This window comes from Puma concolor, chromosome D2 (genome assembly GCF_028749965.1).
Source record: "Puma concolor isolate L17-30 chromosome D2, mPumCon1.1.hap2, whole genome shotgun sequence".
In the NCBI taxonomy this organism is placed as follows: Eukaryota; Metazoa; Chordata; class Mammalia; order Carnivora; family Felidae; genus Puma; species Puma concolor.
Genome location: NC_141677.1, coordinates 40,467,797 through 40,490,573, shown reverse-complemented (window position 1 = coordinate 40,490,573; position 22,777 = coordinate 40,467,797). Strand labels below are relative to the sequence as shown.

The window sequence follows — 22,777 nt, the reverse complement described above, 5'->3', positions numbered from 1 at the left end:
AGGTATTAACTCATTTAACCCACCGAAAAACCCTGAGGTAAGAATAGATATATTCCCATTTTACAGATGAAGAAACTTAGACCCCATGTCAAGACTTAATACCTAACTTAACTGCAGTTTCATTCTCCATCCCACTCCCCGATGTGAACTTCAACCAGCCACATTGGAATTTCTCGGTCAACCCCTTACCCTTTGGCAGGGATGCATTGCCTAAAACAATGCAATCCTTGGTAATAAATTGCTTTTATGCCCTCTCTCTACCTTAAAAACAAACAAACAAACAAACAAACAACCCAAAGCCTTTTCTGCAGCTCAGCAGAGCTCCTTTTGATTTGCTAGATGGGCGCTGCCCCACTCAGGAATCCTTCAGTAAAGCCAATTTGATCAATTACTCACTTGAATTTTTGTTATTTAATAATGACTAGTGTAGGCTTAAGCCACAAATGAGTGGCACAGGCAGGACTTAAACCCAAGTCGTCTATTCCACAGCCCCTGCTCACAAGTGCTGTGCAGTATGATACCATACATCTTCACTAATGAAGAGGAAAAGCATCCCTTCACTCAGACTCGTGGTTATTGGAGGCGGAAAGCACCATCTATTCCAGCACTTTCCTCTTAAGTCCGGGAAAGGGCCATGCACAGAGGGGGTGTTCCCTGCGAGACAACGACCGGCCCAGCAGGTCAGAGGCCAGCAAGCCTCGCTGTCCGAGTTTCCCAACACGCAGGTGCCTCGGCCTCCCGGGAGTAAGGAGGAAGGGAGGAGCGCTCGCCCAGGCCCCGCCCCGCCTCGCCGTGCGCAGCGGTGCGCCCCGCCTCGCAGTCTCGCTGAAGTGCCGCAACCATGGGGACAGCGGCAGGCAGTAAAGCGTACTTCCAGAGGGGCAGTCTGTTGTGGTTCACCGTCATCATCCTTTCATTTGGGTATTACACGGTAAGGGCAGCGGCCGCCCTGAGCCGTCCGAAGAGCGGAGCAAGCGCTCCTCCAAGCGCAGGACCTGGGCCAGCCGGGCCGGAGGGGTCGCGCAGGCGCAATAAGGCTCGGAGCCCCGAGGGCGGGGACCGGGCCCGGGAAAGAAGACGCAGGCGCACTCGTGTGCCCGCGCCTCTCCCGGGTTCTCGCGGTCCTGAGAAACCTGCTACCCAGGCTTTGTCGGGATGGGGGCGGGGGCGGGGATGGTTCCCCATCCCACGATTCAGTGTGTAGATCTTTCAAGATGGTGGTGACGAAGTCGGAGGCCGGCAGGGCTGCTTCTGGCTACTTCCGTCGAGCCAGACGTTTGCCCTCACTGGTCACCGTCCTGGGACTGGGCTATTTCGCGGTGAGGAGTAGGGAGGGGTGGTGCACCTATTTGGGCCCTCCAGGCCCTTGTAGGGCGAGGGTAGCTCAGACAGCGAGGTCTCGCGCTTGCGCGTCCGGCGGTTGCCTAGGTTACTGTCGTAAGCGGAAGGTCGGTGGGCTCACGGGACGGTTTCTACTCCACCTGTCCCTCCTTTGCGTCCTCGCGCCTCCACACTTACTGCGACATAACCGGGTGTGAGTAGAGTTCACCGAAGAGGAATTCACGTTGACAGGCTGCCGTAGGCCTGCCGGCTCAGAATAGGACTTCCGAAGCAGAATGTTTGAGGCAGTTAGAATTGTTTGGAAAACGGGGATAAACCTAAAGAAGGGATAGACAGGATATAAATGTTATGGCATAGATGTGGTATCAGGAAGAAGGGATCTCTGCTGAGAGAGGAGCGACTTTTGTCTGGCTGACAATTCGTTTAAAGGATAATAGGAAAGATGCCTGGAAAAGTAGCTTGGGGACTAGGTTGGTATAATTTTGAAGAGAGGGAAATCTATTTGGATCTTGACGGGGAGATCCTTGGACACTGGGGCTTAGAAGTGTGTTGTCGTGTCCACAGTGTTGTTTGTTGTCAAATCTGAGCTCCTTGATTTCCTTTCTGATTTCCTCATATGTAAAATGGAGGGATTGAACCGAAATTCTGCAAAGGTGCATTTCTGTTTATGGTTCTGCATTCCTGACTAGTTAGAAAAATAGATGGAGGAAAGCGTTGGGGACCTCAAATTGGGATATTATGGGGCTGGCAGGTGCTGCCCCTTCCATTCCCTTTGGTTTTGGAAGGTGCAGTGATATTTTAAGCTTTATTTAAATTTTAGATGTGTTACAACATAATGGGAGAGGTAGGACTGCTCTTGCCTGAGATCTGAATGAGACAATAACGTTTTGGACCTGTTGGCATTTAATTATTCTCAGAAAAATCCGGCAGAGGTTACAACATAGAGATTAAAGGAAAGTCGATCAGATTACACAAACCTAATGTGATTAGGTAGTTGGTGTTAGCACTTCACAAACTTGACTCACATATTTTTCAGCTCTGAGGTGGATCATTCCCAGTTTTAGAGGTAGGAAGAGTGAAAGAAGTGAAGGAATTCTAAGTTAAGTGGGGGTTTGGTTCAAGCTGTAGCTTCTGTCGTAAAGAAGCTACCAAGGACGCGGAAACTTCAACATTTATTAGTAACCTGTATAAAAATAATGTTTTGGGTGGAATTCATTAAGAATACAAATCATCCAGCCTGGACACTGAGTCTGATAATCACACAGCTTCCTTGTCATAAATCTCCCAACCAGATAACTTTTAGGAAATATTAAGTGGAGGGGCACCTGGGTGGCTCAGTCAGTTAAGTGTCTCTGACTGTTGATGTAGGCTCAGGTCCTGATCTCACAGTTTTGTGAGTTCGAGCCCCACATCGGGCTCTGTGCTGACAGTGTGGAGCCTGCTTGGGATTCTCCCTCACTCTCTGCCCCTCCCCCACTTGCACTGTCTTCTCTTTCTCTTAAATAAATAAAACTTCAAAAAAAAAAAAAAAAGAAAACCGAAGTGGAGAATGGAAACCCAAATGACTTAATTCAGTTTCTTTGGTCTTTAGTTGTTTTTGTAGAATCTGGGTTATTTCATAGTTTCTTTGAAAAATAAACCTGTGCTGATTTCAGCACCCTAATAGGTATTCTGTGCCTCTGATTCTCTTTCAGTGGGTTGTCTTCTGGCCTCAGAGTATTCCTTACCAGAGCCTAGGGCCGCTGGGCCTCTTCACTCAGTACTTGGTGGACCATCATCACACCCTCCTGCGCAGTGGGTAAGGAGAGCTCCGGAAGTGGAGTGTGGCCAGCTCCAGCCCTACCCAAGACCTGGAAGGCCTGCACTTGCCTTTAGAGCTCTAAGAGTGTTGCTGGTTCACATTAAGGCACCTTTCTTTTTGAGGTTTCTGTATTAGATTTCATCAGCAGATAACCATCACCTTAAGTAAGGCTGACTTTTGTTTCAGGTATTGGCTTGCCTGGCTGATTCACGTGGGAGAGGCCTTATATGCCATGGTTTTGTGCAAGTAAGTGTTGGGGTTTTTTTGTTTGTTTGTTTTTTGCAAGTAACTGTTTTTAATAGGTCTTTATCATTTTTCTCTTGCTATCTAATGTAAGTTAAGAGTAGCCACATTTAAATAATTCATGCCTTTGTAGGCCAAGAGCATTCTCAGCATAGGGTTGAATCACCATGCCTACTACTGAGCCTAGCCCAGAGGGAGTACTCAGTAAATATTTAACAAATGGATTCATTTCATTTGTGTTGGCTAGTCAATTAATGAGCTACTTAATTTAGATGGTTTTCTCATTAAAAAAAAAAAAATTTCTCTAAATAGTCCCAACTAGAACAGAAGATTTGGAGTTTGCTTTCTAGTTTGAAAAAGAGCCAAGTTAGGGGAGCCTGGGTGGCCCAGTTGGTTGCGCATCTGACTTCGGCTCAGGTCATGATCTCACAGTTCGTGGGTTCAAGCCCTGCGTCGGGCTCTGTGCTGACAGCTCAGAGCCTGGAGGCTGCATAGGTTCTGTGTCTCCCTCTCTCTCTGCCCCTTCCCCTATTTGTGCTCTTGTCTTTCTCTCTCTCTCTCAAAAATAAATAAACACTAAAAAAATTTTTTTTTTAATAAAAAAAGAAAAAGAGCCAAGTTATGGACATAGGCCATCGATTCTCAGATTCTCAGTCCTAGTTTCATGACTGAATCACCTGAGGAGCTTTCTCAGAATACACATGTCTGGTTTCCAGACCCAGAGATCCTGATTTGGTAGGCCTTGCTTCAGAAATGGAAATATGTTCTTTGTTTTCAAGCTCCACAAATAATTCTGGGTTAATTCGGCAAGTTAAAAAAAAAAAGCTTCTGGACTAGACCCTACTCAGCAGATGACAGCATAAGTTAATACTATGTGAGCGTATTTGGAAAGATTCTCTTTCCATTAGTACTTTACGTAAGTGTGTAGAGACAGCATGCTGTCATGAAGCAATGGTTACCGTCATGCCAAATTTACTTTGCAATTAATTTTTTTCTGGTCGAGATGAACTATCACCTCTATTGTATTCTAAAGGTGAGAACTAAGATACTTTATAACAACTATCTTTTAATAATAAAGTAATTAATATTTATTAATAAGTTATTAATAAATTAATTAATTTATTAAATTAATTATAAAACTATAAATTAATAAGTAAATTTTAAATTTTATTTTAAATTTATTAAATTAATTAATAAATAATTAATAAAGTTATTAATCACACTCTGCCAGATCCTTGCTAAGTGCTTCAAATAGATTATGTCACTCTGTCTTCTGATTTATGAAACAAGCTGGGCGCTCTAGGAGAGGAGCAGAAAGCTGCTTTATTCTTTCTCACCCCTCTCCAGTTACACTCACCCTATGGGTTATTGTCTGCCTCCCACTGGACCGTGGATGAAATCTGAAGTGGTTCCATAGGTTTTCCAGTCACTCTCTGATGTAATCCAGTCTAGTCCAGGCTATTTATTAAAACGATGAAACTGTTAACCAAAGTCAAAAGTGTCTGTTCTCATCCAGCTGGGGCTCAGGAGGCTGCCCTGGGGAAGAGAGTGTAGTTAGTGTCTTCTCTCTCGGGCCACCTCTTTTTCCTATTTGTTAGCGACAGCTGCTTGTGGCCCACCAGGGTGGGAGTAAGTTTGGGGAAACAGGGCACGGTCCGCCTTGTGGTCAGGCAGCTGGGGGCTGTGGATGTCGCATGCCCGGTGGTGGCTCGTTTTCTCCGGCGGAGGCCCAGTGGGTTTTTGAGAAAGCAGCCATCACTGGGGATCAGTCTCCCTTCTGCATTTCCCTTGATGGTTCCTTCCGCTGCCTCCTCCAGCCTGCCACCTGCAGTTTCCCTTCAGGATCTGTGGTTGAGGGGAAGTTTTCTTTTACTGAGATCTCTTCTACCCTTCAATTAGGGCCTCTGGGCCAGGGTCCCTTTTCAGCCCACCCACGCCTGTGGCCTTCCACCAGATCTGGATGGCTCACAGTAACAGCTTCCTTGTCCTCCCAGTGGGATAATCTGCAGATACATGCACTTCCCGCGTGTATGTTTGGTCTCCCATCAGGCAAGCTTTACCTGAGTCTTAACTTTAGAGTCAGATATTAATCTCTTCCCCTAAATTCCAGGGGACTCGGGTCAGGCTCTCCAAGTGGGTCTGTTGAAGCTGTTCTTTGAGTCTGACTTGTGACGGGAAATGCCGCAGCACTTGGCCCCTTCAGCCTTGCATTGAAATCTTAGCTTGGAGCCGTGTGGTCTAACCCCTCGAATTTACAGTGTTGGAGTATTTGACGCCTGTTCTGTTATAGGCATTTGGAGCCTCTAGTGAAAACCAAAAGACTCAAATTTAACATCCTGCTATCCAAGTCTTTGAAGGGTAGAGGAAGAGCAGGCATAGAGAGGTGAGGTCACTCTTATTATGTTCTTGAAGTTATTTCTTTATGGTCTCACATGTTGCAGTATATCATTAGTCACTGTACATCAGAATAAATACTCCATTTGAATTGTGAATGAATGAATGAATGAATTTAAGTGAATGTATTTTTGTAACCTCCCAAATCACACTGTCAAGCCATAAAAAGGAATTGGTGAATCCCTTTTAACCAGAGAAAAGATTGGTCTATGTGTTTGACTTCATAGCCACCATAATATATATAAATGTAGATATCAACTCTTCTGTAACTTTTTCCATTGTCGCATATGCCTATTTTTTCATGTCTACACCTATAAATTTACCTCATTCATTTTATTAGTGCATAGTATTCTGTTACATGGCTGTGCCTCACTGTATTTCACAAATCCCCCCTCTGATGGACTTTGAAGGCTCTAGTTTTTTATTATTATAAATAATACTGCATGAACATGAATTCCTCATATATCCTGGCCCTTGTGTTGTTGCAGATTAAAGGGAAAGCTTTCAAATTTTGCACCGTTTTTTCTAGAGTCACGTAGACCTCTATTAGAGTAAGGAAGTTCCATCCTGTTTCTAAGTTAGCTGAGAACTTGTATTCAGAATGGATATTGTCATTTCTCAGATGCTTCTGCATGTATCCAGATGATCATAGGAGTTTTCTCCTTTAATCTGTTAGTGTGGAAAACAATATCATTTCTATGTATACTATTCTAAATTAGAAGTCATCCACATAAGACTTATTTATATACAGATGAGACCAGCAAGCCATTCACTCCCATTAGGCCATTTTCTTTTGAGCTCTGTTTCAAGCAATTTAGTTTGCAGCCGGGTGTTTATTATTTCTGTGAGCCAGGCTTTTGACTAAGCACTGTGTGTATGTTATCTCCTAAATCATCCCCAAACTTGCTGGGATAAATACTGATACTTCTGTTTTTCAGAGGAGGACACGGAGTCTAAGAGAGGAGTGGCTTGCCCAGCCGTCACAGCTGGTAGTTGGCCAAGCTAGGATTTACGTCTGGTCTGCCTTCAAAACTCTTCCTCTGAAGGCATCCCAGTGCTTTTTAACCCTCCGCTCATCGAAGTCACAGGAGAAACTTTTTTTTTTTTAATGTTTTTAAACATTTATTTATTATTGAGAGACAGGGGAGGGGCAGAGAGAGACGGAGACACAGAATCGGAAGCAGGCTCCAGGCTCTGAGCTGTCAGCACAGATCCCGACACGGGGCTCAAACTCACAAACCACAAGATCATGACCTGAGCCGAAGTCAGACACTTAACCGACTGAGCCACCCAGGTGCCCCAAGAAATAGTTTCATAATTCCACGCCCTAGGCAGTAGCCAGACTGCATCTGAGGGAAGAGTGTACCATCCTGAATGCACAAGAAAAATGAAAATAAATGAACTAACCATGCGAGTTAAGAAACTAGAGGAAAATGGCAAAAATAAACCTAATGAAAGTAGAGAGAAGGAATATATATATATATTTTTAAAGTTTATTTACTTATTTTGAGAGAGAGAGAGTAGGAGGAACAGATAGAGAGGGAGAGAGAATCCCAGGCAGGCTCCATGCTGTCAGCACAAAGCCTGATGTGGGGCTTGAACTCATTACCTGAGCCGAGATCAAGAGTTGGACACCCAACTGACTGAGCCACCCAGGCGCCCCTAGAAGGAATACATTTTTTAAGAAAATGGAAGGCTAGGGGCGCCTGGGTGGCCCAGTTGATTAAGCGTCCGACTTCGACTCAGGTCATGATCTCATGGTTTGTGGGTTCGAGCCCCACGTCGGGTTCTGTGCTGCCAGCTCGGAGCCTGGAGCCTGCTTTGGATTCTGTGTCTCCCTCCCTCTCTGCCCCTCCCCTGCTTGTGCTCTGTATCTCTTTCTCTCAAAAATAAATAAACCTTAAAAAATTTTTTAATAAATAATTAAAAAAATAAAAAATGGAAGACTAACTCTTATGAAACCATAACATAAAAATTCTGGTGGTTAAGTTTCTCTTTTTTATTTATTTATTTTTTTTAGGTCTAAAGGCATCACGGACGGTCGGGCTCAAGTGCTGTGGTTCCTACAAACTTTCCTCTTTGGGGTGGCATCTCTCTCCATCTTAATTGCTTACAGACCAAAACGCCAAAAACAAACTTAAGGAAGATATTCAAATGCTTTCTCTACACTTTTGGCCTTCCACTTCACTGTTTTGGGGGCAAGGAAGATGCTGACTTGACTTGATCTTTCTACTTTCCAGAAGTTGGAGACCGTCTAGTTATTCATTATTCTTTCATATGCTCTGGTTGAGCTTGACTGGATGACAAGAAAGGATTTAAGCTTCCCAGTTCTGTAGACAGACTATTAGGCAGAGGGTTTCCAGCTACCTTCTTGAGGTCATTGGCAGTGCTGGTGCTCATTCTGTTGTCTGGTTTAAGCTGTGCACCAGAATTGTCTGGTGGTAATATTTTGCTCCCACCTTCTGAGTAAACCCCATCTCAGCTCTCTTTTCCCCCAGTTTTTTCCACCTTTCTGAACCAAGACAGAGTGACATTTCCACGACACCTCAATTCCACACACGGTAGGCATCTGTGAGGCAGGATCTCATCCTCTTGAACTTCCTTTTCTCACACCACCAAGAAAAGATCAGAAAGATGAGCAGGTGCATGGAATGGGCCAGGCTGAGCAGTAACATAGAGGCACAGAGGACACACTGAGTACCGAGAGGAGAGGATTGGGGGACGCCTTCCCTGATCCTGCCAGCCCGAAGCCGTCCTTCCCTCCACGCGGCCTCTAGGACATAGCACTCTGTGGTGTGCAAGGGTCTGAAGGCCACTGCTGGATTGCTCCTTCCGTGCAGGATCACATCTCAGATTTATTTTTGTTCCAGCACCTGGCCCATTGCTTTGCACACAGGTGTCATACCAGCGTTTTCCGAACAAAGGACACAAACCGATGTAACTTTCCACGTGTTCAGTGTCATTCCAGTTGTTCTATGAAAACTGCAGAACCCACTCAGTGTATTCTCTTCTCAGAGAGAAGCACAGGACTGCCCTTGGCCGGTAGTGCCACCTTTCTGTGGGTTCCCCACAGAAACCTGTATCTTTTTCTTAGTCATTTTCTCCAGACTCTAACATCTCCCTCCTGCTCTGGCTTACTCTAACACAGATGTTCCTGAGCTAGAGATTCTAACTGGAAGCTAACGACTACCTCTCCCATTCACCTGATTAGACCTTTTTACTACTGACTGGTCAGGGCAGAAGGGTCACTGACTCTGTCCCCTGACCTTGGCCAGAATGGCTCAGTCACCTAGGAGCCATTCAGATTCCTTCCCAGGAAGATCTGTTCCCCAGGGACTAGACCTTATTTTCCTTCTATGATGCAGGAGGGCATGTTACCTGTTTTAAGCAAACGTTTATGAGAGGCAGCCCGCTCACCCCTAAAGAGGCCCCAAGTAAAAGTACAACCCTGAGAGATGATGGACTATGAATTGTTTCTGGTGGTGATCACTTTCTCCAACTAAATCTCAGTCTTTCCAGTTTCTCTGGTGGTGAAGGGGTTGCCTTTTGGTGAAGAGACAGATTTTTAATCATAGAGTTAAACATCATGGAAATCCAACCCAGATTTTTTAAACACATGGCCCTGTCAAAAGAGAAATAGTAATGACAATATTACAGTAATGGTGACAGCAACGATATGGCAGCTTATTGAATAAAATGCATTAACTTGAATAAATGCTGTGAATTGCCTTTTCTATTCAAATACTTTTTTGTATGTCAGTTTCATTATTGTCGCACATTTGATTTTATTCTTTTCTAGGTAGACTCTATTATGGAACTGTTTGTACAGTTCAGATTTTGAGGCTTTTTTTCCATGGATAAAGAAATGTAGAGGGGCGCCTGGGTGGCTCAGTGTGTTAAGCGTCCGACTTCAGCTCAGGTCATGATCTCACGGTTTGCGAGTTCAAGCCCGGCGTTGGACTCTGTGCTGACAGCCTGGAGCCTGCTTCAGATTCTGTCTCCCTCTCTCTCTCTGCCCCTCCCATGCTCATGTTGTCTCTGTCTCTCAATAATAAATAAACGTTTAAAAAAAAAAAAAACGTAGAATGCCCTAGTTGCAGGGCATATGCTCCTCATTACATTTACAGAGCTGCCCAGGGCCCGCTTACCTCCATGCACACAGAGTCGTTGGTGGACGTGAGTGTCTCCTTTCACTGTAGGAGTGTTCCCCTTTTGTTTTCATTTATATTTCATTCAGCATCTGATACATGCAGCAGGCAAGAGGAATATTTGTGCTCTTTTAAGTGCCAAAAGTATAAACTATAATCTCACTTGCGATATTATCATGGCTTACCGCAAAAAAAGGATCTTAATGAGCACACAGTGTAGGTCATTTTGTGGACCCATAAACTGCATCCCATCGAGGTGAAGTAACTTAACATCACATGGAGAGGCCAGACCTCAGCTGGATCTTGTGTCTCCCCTCCTCTGCAGCCCAGGAGCATAGAAATTAAGCCTGTGAAGCAAAAAATAAACAAATACGGAGACCTGTTGGCTTTGTGTTGCAGCTGTAAAGGTGATAGGGGAGAAACATCCTTGTTGAGTTTGGATGAGAAAGGACCAGAAGCACCTTAATGGAAGCAACCGTGGGAGGCAGACAAACTAACCTGTTTTCCCCTGCCCCTACCCCGAAGATGTTGGGAGCATGTGTAGTTTGGAAGAACAAAAAAGAAAGGACTAATGGAAAAAACTAATGACCTCACCACTTAAATAGTAACAGACCTGTTTATAGTTTCTCCTTATAAACATTCAACTTATTTAGGACTCCATGCAGTCTACGTCTAAACATGTTTTCAAGCCACGGTTTTAAAACAAGTCTTGGGCTTAAGAGGTCCTATTCCAGATGGAGGGTCTTTGGCAAAACAGCTTGCCATCTGCGGGCTGTACGTATTTACACAGAGGGTCTGAAGACACACAAGGACAGTCTGAGCACCTGCCGTTGAGATTAGAGAACCCTGCAATCACGTTTTTATCTTTGCCTGGACCCTTCCTGGAACCTTGTTAATTAAAGCTCTTAGTTTGGCATAAATATCATTGATCTGCCCTTTATTGGCCCAGGCAAAAAGATGCTGGTAGGGCAGCTGAGTAATGTCTGTGTAAGCATAGGAGACACCTGTCCACAAGGCTCCTTGTCTGCCTCAAATTGGGAATTATGGTTGTCTCTTCATCAAGGTTAGACAAGTGAGAGACTAATTGTCATTTCACATTTCTCTTTATGAGGAAGAACACTATCCTCTGATTCCACAGCGGATATTTGAAAATCCTATTCAAAATACTGTATTTGTCATTTCTATGACCATTTTAAGATGGCTACTAGGCTTTCTTGATAGGATTGAGTTTACCGATTGCCTCCTTTTTGTTTGTAGTGAGGCATAAAGGTGGCTTAGGGAAAAAGCCTTTGACACCCTAGTACTGTCAGGGAAATGTTCATGTGTCAGGGGTGAGAGAGTGCATTGTGGGAATGGAGGTCTCAGTTCTTGGATTTCCCACGAGACGATTCACATGGGGGAACCGCGCTGCAATAAGGACAGCCAGCCAAAAGGAAACCGAGCACCAAGCAGTTTCCTAAAACGAAGGTATGCTCTCAAAATGGGAGAGAGAGCCGGCAGCTTCCCCAAGGTGGAACCAGCCCCTAGGTTGTTTTGGGTTTGGATATTATTGGGTCTCTCTGGGCCGGGAGCTGGGACACACAGTGGGGAAGCCTCTAAAGGAGGTTGTTGCCAACAGGATGGGAAACTCCTTCCACAGTAGGGCGATCACTGCCTGCTTTGTAGCCTGATCCGGCCCTTCTCCACGGGCAGGGCTGGACCCAATGCCAGTGCATATATTGAGTGTGGGGGTTACCCTGGGGCCCAGGTGGGAGAGGAGAGCACTTGTCCCGTTCCTGTGGCTCTTGATCTGTCAGGCCCAAGGTCTTGGAAGCCTCAAGGTCAGCCTCAAGCTCCCAGGCTTTGTGTAGCTTTTTCTTTCTTTCTTTTTTTTTTTTTAAATCACCATCCTTGCCTCCAGCCCATGTCTCTATTGTTCCCCTTCAGGGGCTGGGGACTGTCTCTGGGAGTTACATTCACTTTTTCTTTGTACCAACAGGTTGCACAAGCCGTTCTTACTAAACAGAACTTAGTTGATAAAAACTGCCACCAAAGCTTTGATGTTGCTATAAAGGAGAGTAATGATAAGATAGGGAAGTGTTCCCTAACCCTCAGGCATGTGGGGACCACCCCCGCAAGGCTGGTCATGCCTATGCTACACAGGAATTCATTTTAAGAAATCTTCCTAGGGAAGAATAACTATGAAATGCCCTGCTTGGTTTGTTCGTTATATTTTTTTTACTCTGATACGTATGAGAATAAAGCACAGTTATTACCTAACTCACCAGGCACATTAATGATGCATTCAGCAAACTGTTAACAATTTAAGGGTATTACACTACGCAGTGCTACTGAAGTGTGGCATTTCACCTGGCTCCAGGCACGAGATTTTAGGCAAGTTTGTCACCTTCCTGGACCTCAGTTCCATCAATTTTACATCGCGGCTGGGATGAAAGTAGAATGCTAAACGTAAGTGAAATAATCTAGATAAAGCAACTTGATACACTGTATCGTACTGAAGAATAGTTTTATTGGAAAGCTGGTAATCACCAGTGATGCGTCCTGTGCTTGTTAAATGTACCCATGCAGAGGGGCGCCTGGGTGGCGCAGTCGGTTAAGCGTCCGACTTCAGCCAGGTCACGATCTCGCGGTCTGTGAGTTCGAGCCCCGCGTCGGGCTCTGGGCTGATGGCTCAGAGCCTGGAGCCTGTTTCCGATTCTGTGTCTCTCTCTCTCTCTGCCCCTCCCCCGTTCATGCTCTGTCTCTCTCTGTCCCAAAAATAAATAAACGTTGAAAAAAAAAAAAATTAAAAAAAAAAAAAATGTACCCATGCAGATGGGTCACGTGAAACCTTGCAGAAATGCAGGTTCTGTGTGGGTTACGCGTGTGTAGCGGGGAGGGCGGGCACTCGGTAAGTTAACTGGTCTTGATGTTAAATTGAAATAGTTCCCTTTTTAAGGGGAAATACACTGATCAGTCTAGGAAAATGATTGGGGTAATAAAATGTGAGCTGAGGAACTAGGTACAACTCCCAGAAGAACAGAAATAGGATATATATCATTGCTTTTATTTGAAAAGTTGTAAGCGTTCAGAAAAGTTACAAGATGAGTATAGAGAACATCCATATACCCTTCACCTCCCAGGTTCACCAGTTTTTAACATTTTGCTGTGTTTGCCTTATCCCTCTCTTTTTGTCCCTCCATATATAATTGTTTCTTTTTTTCCCCCTGAATCATCTGAGAGTCTTTGTAGACACCACTGCCCTTCACCTTCAGTGTGCATCTCCCAAGAGCGGAAGCGTTGTGTTACATAATTATTACACCCAGGAAATGTAATGTTATCTTCTACACAGTTCAGATTGGAATCTCCCCCCTTGTGCTGATAACATCATTCAGAGCCTTAGGGATGATGGGGGTGGGAGGGTCCCGGATCCCGTCCAGAATCACACATACTGTTTAGTTGTCAGCTTTCCTTAGTCTCTTTAACCTAGAAGTTTCTCTGCCTTGTTTGGTTTTGGTTTTTGCCTTTAACGACCGACATTTTTGAAGTGCCCAGGCCCAGGCAATGTTGCAGAATGGCCCCCAATTTTGCCTGCCTTCTCACAATCCGACTGAAATTAAATGTGCTGGGAGGAACACTGCCAGGTCCTCTCCAGTGCATCGCAGTGAAAGGTATTTTCCCTCCCTTTGAGTTAATAAGAGATGTGTGGACCGACACTTCAATACCACATGACCACATATTCCCTACCCGTTGATGATTATCCATTATGATTATCCATTGGTGATTCTTGCCTCAACCAATTTTTACCATGATGTTTATGAACTGGTGATTTTCCTATTTCCATCGTTTCTTCTACATTTATTAGTTGACATTCCGTAATGTCACTTCAATACCACATGACCACATATTCCCTACCCGTTGATGATTATCCATTATGATTATCCATTGGTGATTCTTGCCTCAACCAATTTTTACCATGATTTTATGAACTGGTGATTTTCCTATTTCCATCGTTTCTTCTACATTTATTAGTTGACATTCCGTAATGTCACTTCAATACCACATGACCACATATTCCCTACCCGTTGATGATTATCCATTATGATTATCCATTGGTGATTCTTGCCTCAACCAATTTTTACCATGATGTTTATGAACTGGTGATTTTCCTATTTCCATCATTTCTTCTACATTTATTAGTTGACATTCCGTAAAGAAGAGATTTCCTTGGGATCAGTTGGTTAAGTGACCGACTTTGGCTGACGTCACGATCTCGCGGTTTGTAGGTTTGAGCCCTGCTTTGGGCTCTGTGCTGCCAGCTCGGAGCCTGGAGCCTGCTTTGGATTCTGTGTCTCCTTCTCTCTCCGCCTGTCCCCACTCACACACACTCTCTCTCAAAAATAAATCTTTTTAGAAATTAAAAAGAAAAGACTTCCTTTCTCATTGCTCCACCTGTTTTCATTTTTTGTTCGTTATTAATATTGGAGGTATCACAATGAACTTATGATTTCTTTTAAATTTTATGTATTATAAACCCAGTGTGGGGCACTGGCCTCCATAATGTTTACATTTTGAAGAGCCAGCTCAGGGCCTTCAAGAAAAACTTTGCTGGGGCGCCTGGGTGGCGCAGTCGGTCAAGCGTCCGACTTCAGCCAGGTCACGATCTCGCGGTCCGTGAGTTCTAGCCCCGCGTCGGGCTCTGGGCTGATGGCTCAGAGCCTGGAGCCTGTTTCCGATTCTGTGTCTCCCTCTCTCTCTGCCCCTCCCCCGTTCATGCTCTGTCTCTCTCTGTCCCAAAAATAAATAAACATTGAAAAAAAAAAATTAAAAAAAAAAAAAAAAAAGAAAAACTTTGCTGGGTACTAATGTTGTTGAGTGGCATAGTTAGCTTATTTCAAAGTTTATTTTATTTTGAGAGCAAGTGCAAGCAGGAGGAGGGGCAGAGAGAGAGAGACAGAGAGAGAGAGAGAGAGAGAGAGAGAGAGAGTATCCCAAGCAGGCTCCACACTGTCAGTACAGAGCCGGATGCAGGGCTTGAACCCACAAACTGTGAGATCGTGACCTGAGCCAAAACCAAGAATTGGATGCTTAAGCGACTGAGCCACCCGGGTGCCCCAACCTTTCTATCTACCCTTACCCATAACAGGTATCATTAATTTTGATTTATCCCTCCTGTGTGTAATTTTGCAAATGCAAACAAATAAATGTTCTTACTTCACCTTTTCCTTAGGTACCAGTTCCTGTGGTAGATAGATGCCCACCATGGCGTAGATTTTCCAGACAAAAATGGGCTGAGGCTCTTTCACAAAACACCTGGCAAAAGATTGGGGGAACCCATCCCTGGGAGAGTGGTACATCGAGCTAAGCACCAAATTTTGTAAAATTTTCCACTTTCTAACCCTCCAGAGTCCTCTAAAATCTCCATGAGCCAGAGCTGTGCCCCTGATATAACCTCAGAAGACCCAAGTTGAACTACCTTACCTTACCTTTCCGGCTACTGGGAAATGAAGCCACCCAAAAAAGACAAGATCTAATCAGGAGAAAGCGCCAGAAGGGGGAATCCTGCAGATACTTTACTTTCCAAGGGAAAAATAACAACATAGCAACCCTCTGAGACAACTGATAAATAATAAGTCACACTGCACCCCTTTGTTACTGTTGTCTCCCCTGAAGAATGAAAGGCGGCAGGTGTAATGGAGTAGGGTCCTTGGCTTTTGAGCCACAGCTCTGTTCACATTGTTACCCCATACTTATTACCTATGTCACCCTGGCTGAGTTTCATCATGTCTTTGAGTCTCAATGTCTACTCGCCCCTTGTTTTGTTTCCTTTTATCCCCATTTCCTGCCTGCCCCCACTCCCAGGCAACAATTCCAATGTGTTTGCTGGGCATGCATTCTTGCAAAATGTACGTTGTTTTGTGAGCAAGTATCTTTAATGTAAATGAGTGGTATTGTGATATATTAAGACTTAAAGACCAGATCATGTTGCAATATGCCAATTGCTACTAGACTTTGGTCTCCAGAAGGACTTCCAGGACAGTGTGAGTGTGGGAACTTAATCTGATTCTTGTTTAACTTTTGACAATTTGCCAACAAGAGCTGGGTTGCCCACATTTCATTGGAGGGAAGAAAATCTGTATGCTCCTTTGGAGCGGGGAAAAATCTGTCTCCAATTCAACATGAGAGCCAGCTGGAACCTGTCTGTCTGTGAACAAGACAGGTAACAGTAGAAAAAGAAAGTCCAGGGGCGCCTGGGTGGCGCAGTCGGTTAAGCGTCCGACTTCAGCCAGGTCGCGATCTCACGGTCCGTGAGTTCGAGCCCCGCGTCGGGCTCTGGGCTGATGGCTCAGAGCCTGGAGCCTGCTTCCCATTCTGTGTCTCCCTCTCTCTCTGCCCCTCCCCTGTTCATGCTCTGTCTCTCTCTGTCCCCAAAATAAATAAAAAACGTTGAAAAAAAAAAATTTAAAAAAAAAAGAAAGTCCAGGTTGGCCAACTAAAAAATCTATCTTAGTTTTGCTCAACTTAGAGAGAATGGCATTAAACTACAGAGGATATGAGATGAAATCATGTTTGTGGCCCTCTTGTAATCAGAACGCTGGAAGGGACTGCAGAAATGTTCAGATAGACGCCCCCTTCATTTTAGCTTTGGAGAAACTGAGTGCCAGTGATGTCACCACCAAGGTCACACAACCAGTTTGACGGCAGACCTAGGTCCCTGACTCCTCCATATGTCACCAAGCCGCAGGTCAGCGGTGTTGGACGAGACATCCAAAGTACTGTTCTCAACAGCACGCCTCACTTCCCAACTATTTTACAAATGTTATCCAAGAATGATGCACGAAGAGTGAGAATTATCTCCGTCGTTGTTAGCTGCCCTAAACCCCTACATCCCGTTCGTGTTATGGGTGCCTGCCTTTGATGCCGTCTCCATAGCAATGTACAAATATTGTAAACACTCCACAGACCTAGGGATTTTCTTGCTATTGGTTAAAGATGCGGCAATAATATGTTGCACATGTATACAGAATAGGGGTATTTATAGCCTTTGCGAAACTTTAACATCTGCGATGTTGGCGAGTTGGCCGGGCTTATGTTCTGGTATTACAGAATATTTCCTAGGAAACCGAAAATAAATACATTATGAAATTTCAGTGTTCCACATGTCACTAGCGTTGTCCTGGTGTCCTGTCGTGCCTATTACAAAACACACTGTTGGCCAGAGACCCGAATTCCTTAAGTAATCCCATGATATCCTTTGAAACTGCAGGAATCTCACAGAATGGCTTCTCTGTTGATAACAATGAGAGCGAACATTAATTGAACTCTCCCTGTGACCCAGGCATTATGCTTAGAGCCTTGCTTGCGTTCTTTCCTTGAATCCTCACTAACCTTTGGGAAGTAGGCGCTGCTCCCATTTTCCGGGTTAGAAAACTGAGGTCTGATGAAATTGAGTAGTTCTTTAACAGTCAGAGCCAGTGAGTGGTAGTACCAGGAATCAAGTCCGGATCCCTGTGAATCCCAAGCCTACGTTTGTAATGGGCACTCATGGCCCATTGGTTCTGGATGACAGACGTAAACCGAGTAAAATCATTCCCTGGGATTAATATATTCACAGTGAAATACACTGCTTCGTGAAATACATATTAAAAATGGACGCCACCACCTAACTTCTTATATAGATATTATTCCTTCTAGGGGTGCCTGGGTGGCTCAGTCAGTTGAGCGTCCAACTTCGGCTCAGGTCCTGACCTCACAGTTCATGAGTTCGAGCCCCACGTCAGGCTCTGTGCTGACAGTTCAGAGCCTGGAACCTGTTTTGGATTCTGTGTCTCCCTCTCTCTTTGCCTCTCCCCTGCTCACACTCTGTCTCTCTCTCTCCCTCTCAAGAATAAATCAACATAAAAAAAATTTTTTTAAAGAAATTCTTCCAAGTATATTTCAAGCAAGGGATCCATTTGAAATGTCTCTTTGAAATGGCATCTAGTAGGAAAGACATTTCCATCTGAGCATGAGTCTGAGCAAGGGCCAGCTAGCTTGGGAGATAGCCCGAAGCAGGTCAGCTATAACCGTTACATCCACACTAGGTGGAACAGGTAGGTAAATGGACCTTGGCCTTCAGGGCCTGTGAGCCAGAGACCAGGCATCTTCATTCAAGCAGGATCAAGGTGGAGATTAAGAGGCCACTGGGGGGGGTGCCTGGGTGGCTTGGTCGGTTGAGCATCCGACTTTGGCTCAGGTCACGATCTCACGGCCCGTGAGTTCGAGCCCCGCGTCGGGCTCTGTGCTGACCGCTCAGAGCCTGCAGCCTGTTTCAGATTGTGTCTCCCTCTCTCTCTGCCCCTCCCCTGTTCATGCTCTGTCTCTCTCTGTCTCAAAAATAAATAAACGTTGAAAAAAAAATTAAAAAAATAAAAGAGGCCACTGGGACTAGAGAGGGCTGGGCAACTGAAAGGGTATGCCCAGAAATGGGGCGAAGAGGAACCATTCATGTGATATTGGGGCAGGGTGAGGGGACTGCCTTGCAGAATGTAGCAAGGAGAACTCAGTTCATCAGTCAAATGTTCCAAAATAATTCTCGTCCTGGGGTCCACGGATGGATCAGCGAACCTTTAATATAGTCTGGGATCTGAAGAGCCCCAGCGAACACAGCCTGGGGCCTCCAGGAATTGTTCTTTGAGAGGGTGGGGGGCACTGGTGGGCGCAGCACCAAGGCTCTCAGATGCATTCAGGAAAATGGACTTAATAAGATAGGGGGGCAGAGGAGGGTACAGCTGCCATGTAACTAGCCCGGCAATGTTGGACAAAGCATTTCACCTCCTGCACTTGGGTTTCCTCATGAGGCAGTTTAAATTTGATGGTTTATATGTTTCCAGCTTTAAAATTCCTTTAAAATCCCAGAAGCACTAATCACTAGTGCAAGGATTTACTGGGATAAGTAGTGAGTTCCCCGTCACTGGCAGTATTCAAGAAGGAGAATAGCCACTTGTCTAACATGGCCCGAGAGAGAATTCCTACATTAGGTAGGAAGTTAAGATTTGACTTTGAATAATAAAAACAATAATAACGATAATAATAATATTAACTATCATTGATTAAGTAGGTAACACGTGCCCAGTACTGTTCTCAGCATTTACACACATCTCATCTAAGGTATGATTAACCTTCCCGTTTTGCAGAAGACATTCAGAGCTGAGGTTGACAACATGTTGCTCTGACTCCCCCACTTCCTAACCACCACCCTTCATTCCACCTTCAGCCTCTGTCACCACCGGGATAGGCATGCCTTGCCTGGCCTGGGTTCCAAGTGCAAGGCGATACGACTGCTCCCACTTGAGCTAGCGGAATGCAGACGTCCTTGCCAACAAGGATGCTTTCCCAAGGCATGCTGCCGAGAGCAGGAAGGTGTGGTCATCCGTGCTGAGAACCCCAGTGCTCTGGGCCCCTTTCACCCTCCACCTCCCTTTACAGAGGGAAGACTACTGCCCAGAAGGGGTGAGCTAACTACCCACACTCATACAGCACATTAAGTGTCAGAGTTGGAAAACAAACCGCCTTGCGTCCCGACTTCCAGGTCGGCGCTTGACGTTGTGTTGTTTTGTTTTTAGCTCAGGTCCGTCCGTCCCTGACAGTCCCCCGGTTTTGATTTCTGACTAGACGCATTTTCGCACGAAGGCACATGGATCAACCACAACTGATTGGAGATTCACAAGGCTGGTAATTATTTAAATTCCTGTCTGTTCTAAAAATCCGAATCTAATCTCACCCCCATATGACCAAATTTACCTCGTACTGATCCTGAATCAGCATTTCTGCTTTTAAGCACACGTCTTTACTAACATTGACCCCGAATTACATACTCCTGCCTACTGTATTTTGCCCAAGTCCTCAGCCCTCTAGAATTGCCCCCCCCCCCCAAAACGCCCTCGGCTTATCTGCCAGGGCTGTGAGTTCCTGCTCACGTGCACCCCCGAGGGAACTGCAGTCACTGGAACACTTAGTTTACAAACTAAATTTATGCCTCAGTCAGAGACATGTGACCCCACTCTGCTTTAGAATCCCCCACTCCTCTACCCTTTCAGTCCTAGGGAACTGAGGTAAAAGCAGAATTGTTCCAGGGCAAAGATATTTGCCTGTTCCTTCTTTTTCCTTCCTTCCCTCCCTTCCTCCCTCCCTTCCTCCCTCCTTCCCTCCTTCCCTTCCTTCCTTCCTTCCTCCCTTCCTTCCTTCCTCCCTTCCTCCCTTCCTTTCTCCCTCCTTCCCTCCTTCCCTTCCTTCCTTCTTTCCTCCCTTCCTTCCTTCCTATCTCTTATTAGTTCAGTGGTTTCCAAATTTTAGGTGCAAAATTCTTAATTTCAGTATGATTTTAAGGGTGTCCGAGGACTGTATAACTTTAGGTCACATGCTGGCGTGAGGACCAGCCCCTTAGCAAGGGGTCCTTCTGATGGGGTTCTTGTGCAAACGGCTAAGAAAGAATTCTTGAGACATCTTTGGTGCAAAAAGGTGATTTTAGTAAAGCACAGGGACAGGACCCGTGGGCAGAAAGAGCTGCATTGGGGTTGTGGGGAGTGACTGACGATATACTCTTAAGTTAGTGGGGGTTAGGGGCAGCGTTAAGTCCTAAGGAATTTGAAAGCAAGGTTTTCAGGCCCTTGAGGGGTAGCTACTGTCTAGATAGATAAGATTACTTTTAGTCTTTAATGAAACAAAAACCTTAAGGAAGTAAGGCAGCCCTGAGTTCCTTGAGCAAGGTCACGCTCTGCAGGTTTTAGGTGTCTATCAGTGGGCTGCAGGCTTTAAGGAGATTTAATTTAAGCTACATTTCTCTCACCTTCGTTTCCTCACCACTTCCACAGTCTGGAACACTGTTTACAGTCAGGAGCAGGCTTTGGAGTCCAGTGTGACCTTGGGCAGGCTTCTTATCCATTCTCAATCCATTTCTAAAATGGGGGTGATGACAGGACTCCCTCACAGGACGTGTTTGCTGAAGGGGGAATTAGTGGGTCTGGGCCTCTGCACCCTGGTCTCTGTCACCTGCTACAGGTCCTACTTCACCCTCAGATGTAGAGACTGTCGTCAGCATCAGCCCCAGCTGGCGTCATGGCCGCCTTCACCAGCCCATCACACTCAGGAACTGTGCCCAGTGCCACAGAACTAGGGCCCAAAGCCCTGTTTTCCATTGCTGACTGGACAAGGGAACTCTCAGAGTTTAGGGAGGCAGGGCCCAGCCCCTCCCGTGCCCTCCCATAAGGCTCAGTGCATTTCCTACAGTCTCCCGGGCTGGGCCTCCTCTGCTCCCCTCTTCTCCTTCCCACCCTGCTCCCTCAACTGCTCCCTGCCCCCACTCATTGCTGCTAACCCACTGGCTGGCCTTTGAGCAAGGCCCTTTCTCGGGGCCTCAGTTTCCTTTTCTGGAGAAAGAGGAGCTTGACTGCAGCAGGGGTTGTTTCTACTGCTATTACAAATGTATTGCATGCTTGTAGTGAAACGTGGGATCGATCAACAATGGCCACATAGAGCTCCCAGGCATGCGAGGACCTCACTTTCATCCCAGTTTCTGTGTTGAAGAGATTCCACGCTCACCAGTTGAATGTCAGGTTCGTTTTCTAGGTATCAGCAATGGGTGTATGAATGGGCATGCGTGAAAGAGAGTATGATACATATGCACACGCACTCATTCACACACTTTGTCCAGGAATGGGATTGTATCATGAAGGCTCTTCTGAAACTTGCTTTCTCTTTTCAGCACTAAGTCTTGGAGGTAATTCCATTCTGGCATACGTAGATAGAGTTCCTTCATTGTAACATCTCCTCAGTATACTGTCTACCATTTTTGTACATTCGATTCATTACCTATGGACTAGATTCTTGAAAGTGGAATTGCAGAACCAAGGGCATGTACATGTAACGTTGTTGTAGATGTGGGCAGATGGGCCTCCACAAAAGCTGTACAAATTTATGTTCCCACCAGCAGAATATGAGGCTAACATCAGAGAAAGTGGGAGCCATCAGGAGAACCAAATCTAAGGTGATGGGTCAGTACGAGGCCCATCTGAGCTTGAAAGAATGAGGCTTCAGCCCAGAGGATCGGGAGAAAGGTTACCTCCATCGGACTGAGGATGGGCAGGATAGTAGCATCCTCAGGGCGGCTCCCAGTGACTTAGGATTGATTGCTTCAGAACCCAAGGCTGGAAGATGCTTCATGCCGTTGAGAAGGGAGAACAAAAACCTTTATCTCAATTCTGTGGCAGCGGGATCACAGCCTTTGGTTCTCCATCTCTTTTGGATCATGGACCCCTTTCGGGATTTGACAAAAGCATGGGACCTGTGCCCTGAGTACGCACACATACTCAGACAAATGTGCACATGCAACTTTGCATATAGTTTCCAGGAGCTAATCCCAAATCTCAATGTACATGAGACATCATACAGAAAGCCCAAATTGGCCTTCTGGAAGGTAAGATACGATGTAGAGTCCCAAGCCATTCTAATCCTCTCAAACAAGGCCATCGTAACCTGCTAGTGCCCCTGTCCCGCCGCTGATCACAGGCCCATCAGTGAGCCCACCTGAGATCAGTGGAGACCAGCAGAAGGACCACGTAGCAGAGCCCAGTCCAAATTGGTAACCTGCAGAATCATGAGCTAAAGAATGACTGATGTTTAAACCATCGAGTTCGGGGATGGGTTGTTATACGGCAAAAGCTAACGGATACAATCTCCATGAAGAACACTTGGGAATGCTATTGGGAGCCTCAAAAGAGGAGTAGAACAAGTGGGAAGACGTTCTATGTTCTTGAGCGGGAAGAATCACGATCATGGAGATGTCGATTTGCCCTAAATTATTCTATAAATTAAATAAGCTGCAAAGGAAACA

At 45.5% G+C, this 22,777-nt stretch overlaps 1 protein-coding gene across 2 annotated transcripts; it reads left to right on the top strand.

Moving 5' to 3' along the window:
- The first annotated feature begins 774 nt into the window (after positions 1-774).
- On the top strand, positions 775-9,523 carry TMEM254 (transmembrane protein 254). 2 transcript variants are annotated; one of them, XM_025918150.2, is made up of 4 exons: positions 775-931; positions 3,036-3,139; positions 3,329-3,388; positions 7,800-9,523. In XM_025918150.2, exons 1-4 carry the CDS (start codon positions 842-844, stop codon positions 7,918-7,920), a joined length of 375 nt encoding a protein of 124 aa, XP_025773935.1. In that variant the 5' UTR covers positions 775-841; the 3' UTR covers positions 7,921-9,523. The 2 variants fall into 2 exon arrangements, with proteins under 2 accessions (XP_025773935.1, XP_086536245.1); XM_086680119.1 differs by lacking the exon at positions 775-931 and adding an exon at positions 1,081-1,319.
- The last annotated feature ends 13,254 nt before the right edge of the window (positions 9,524-22,777 follow it).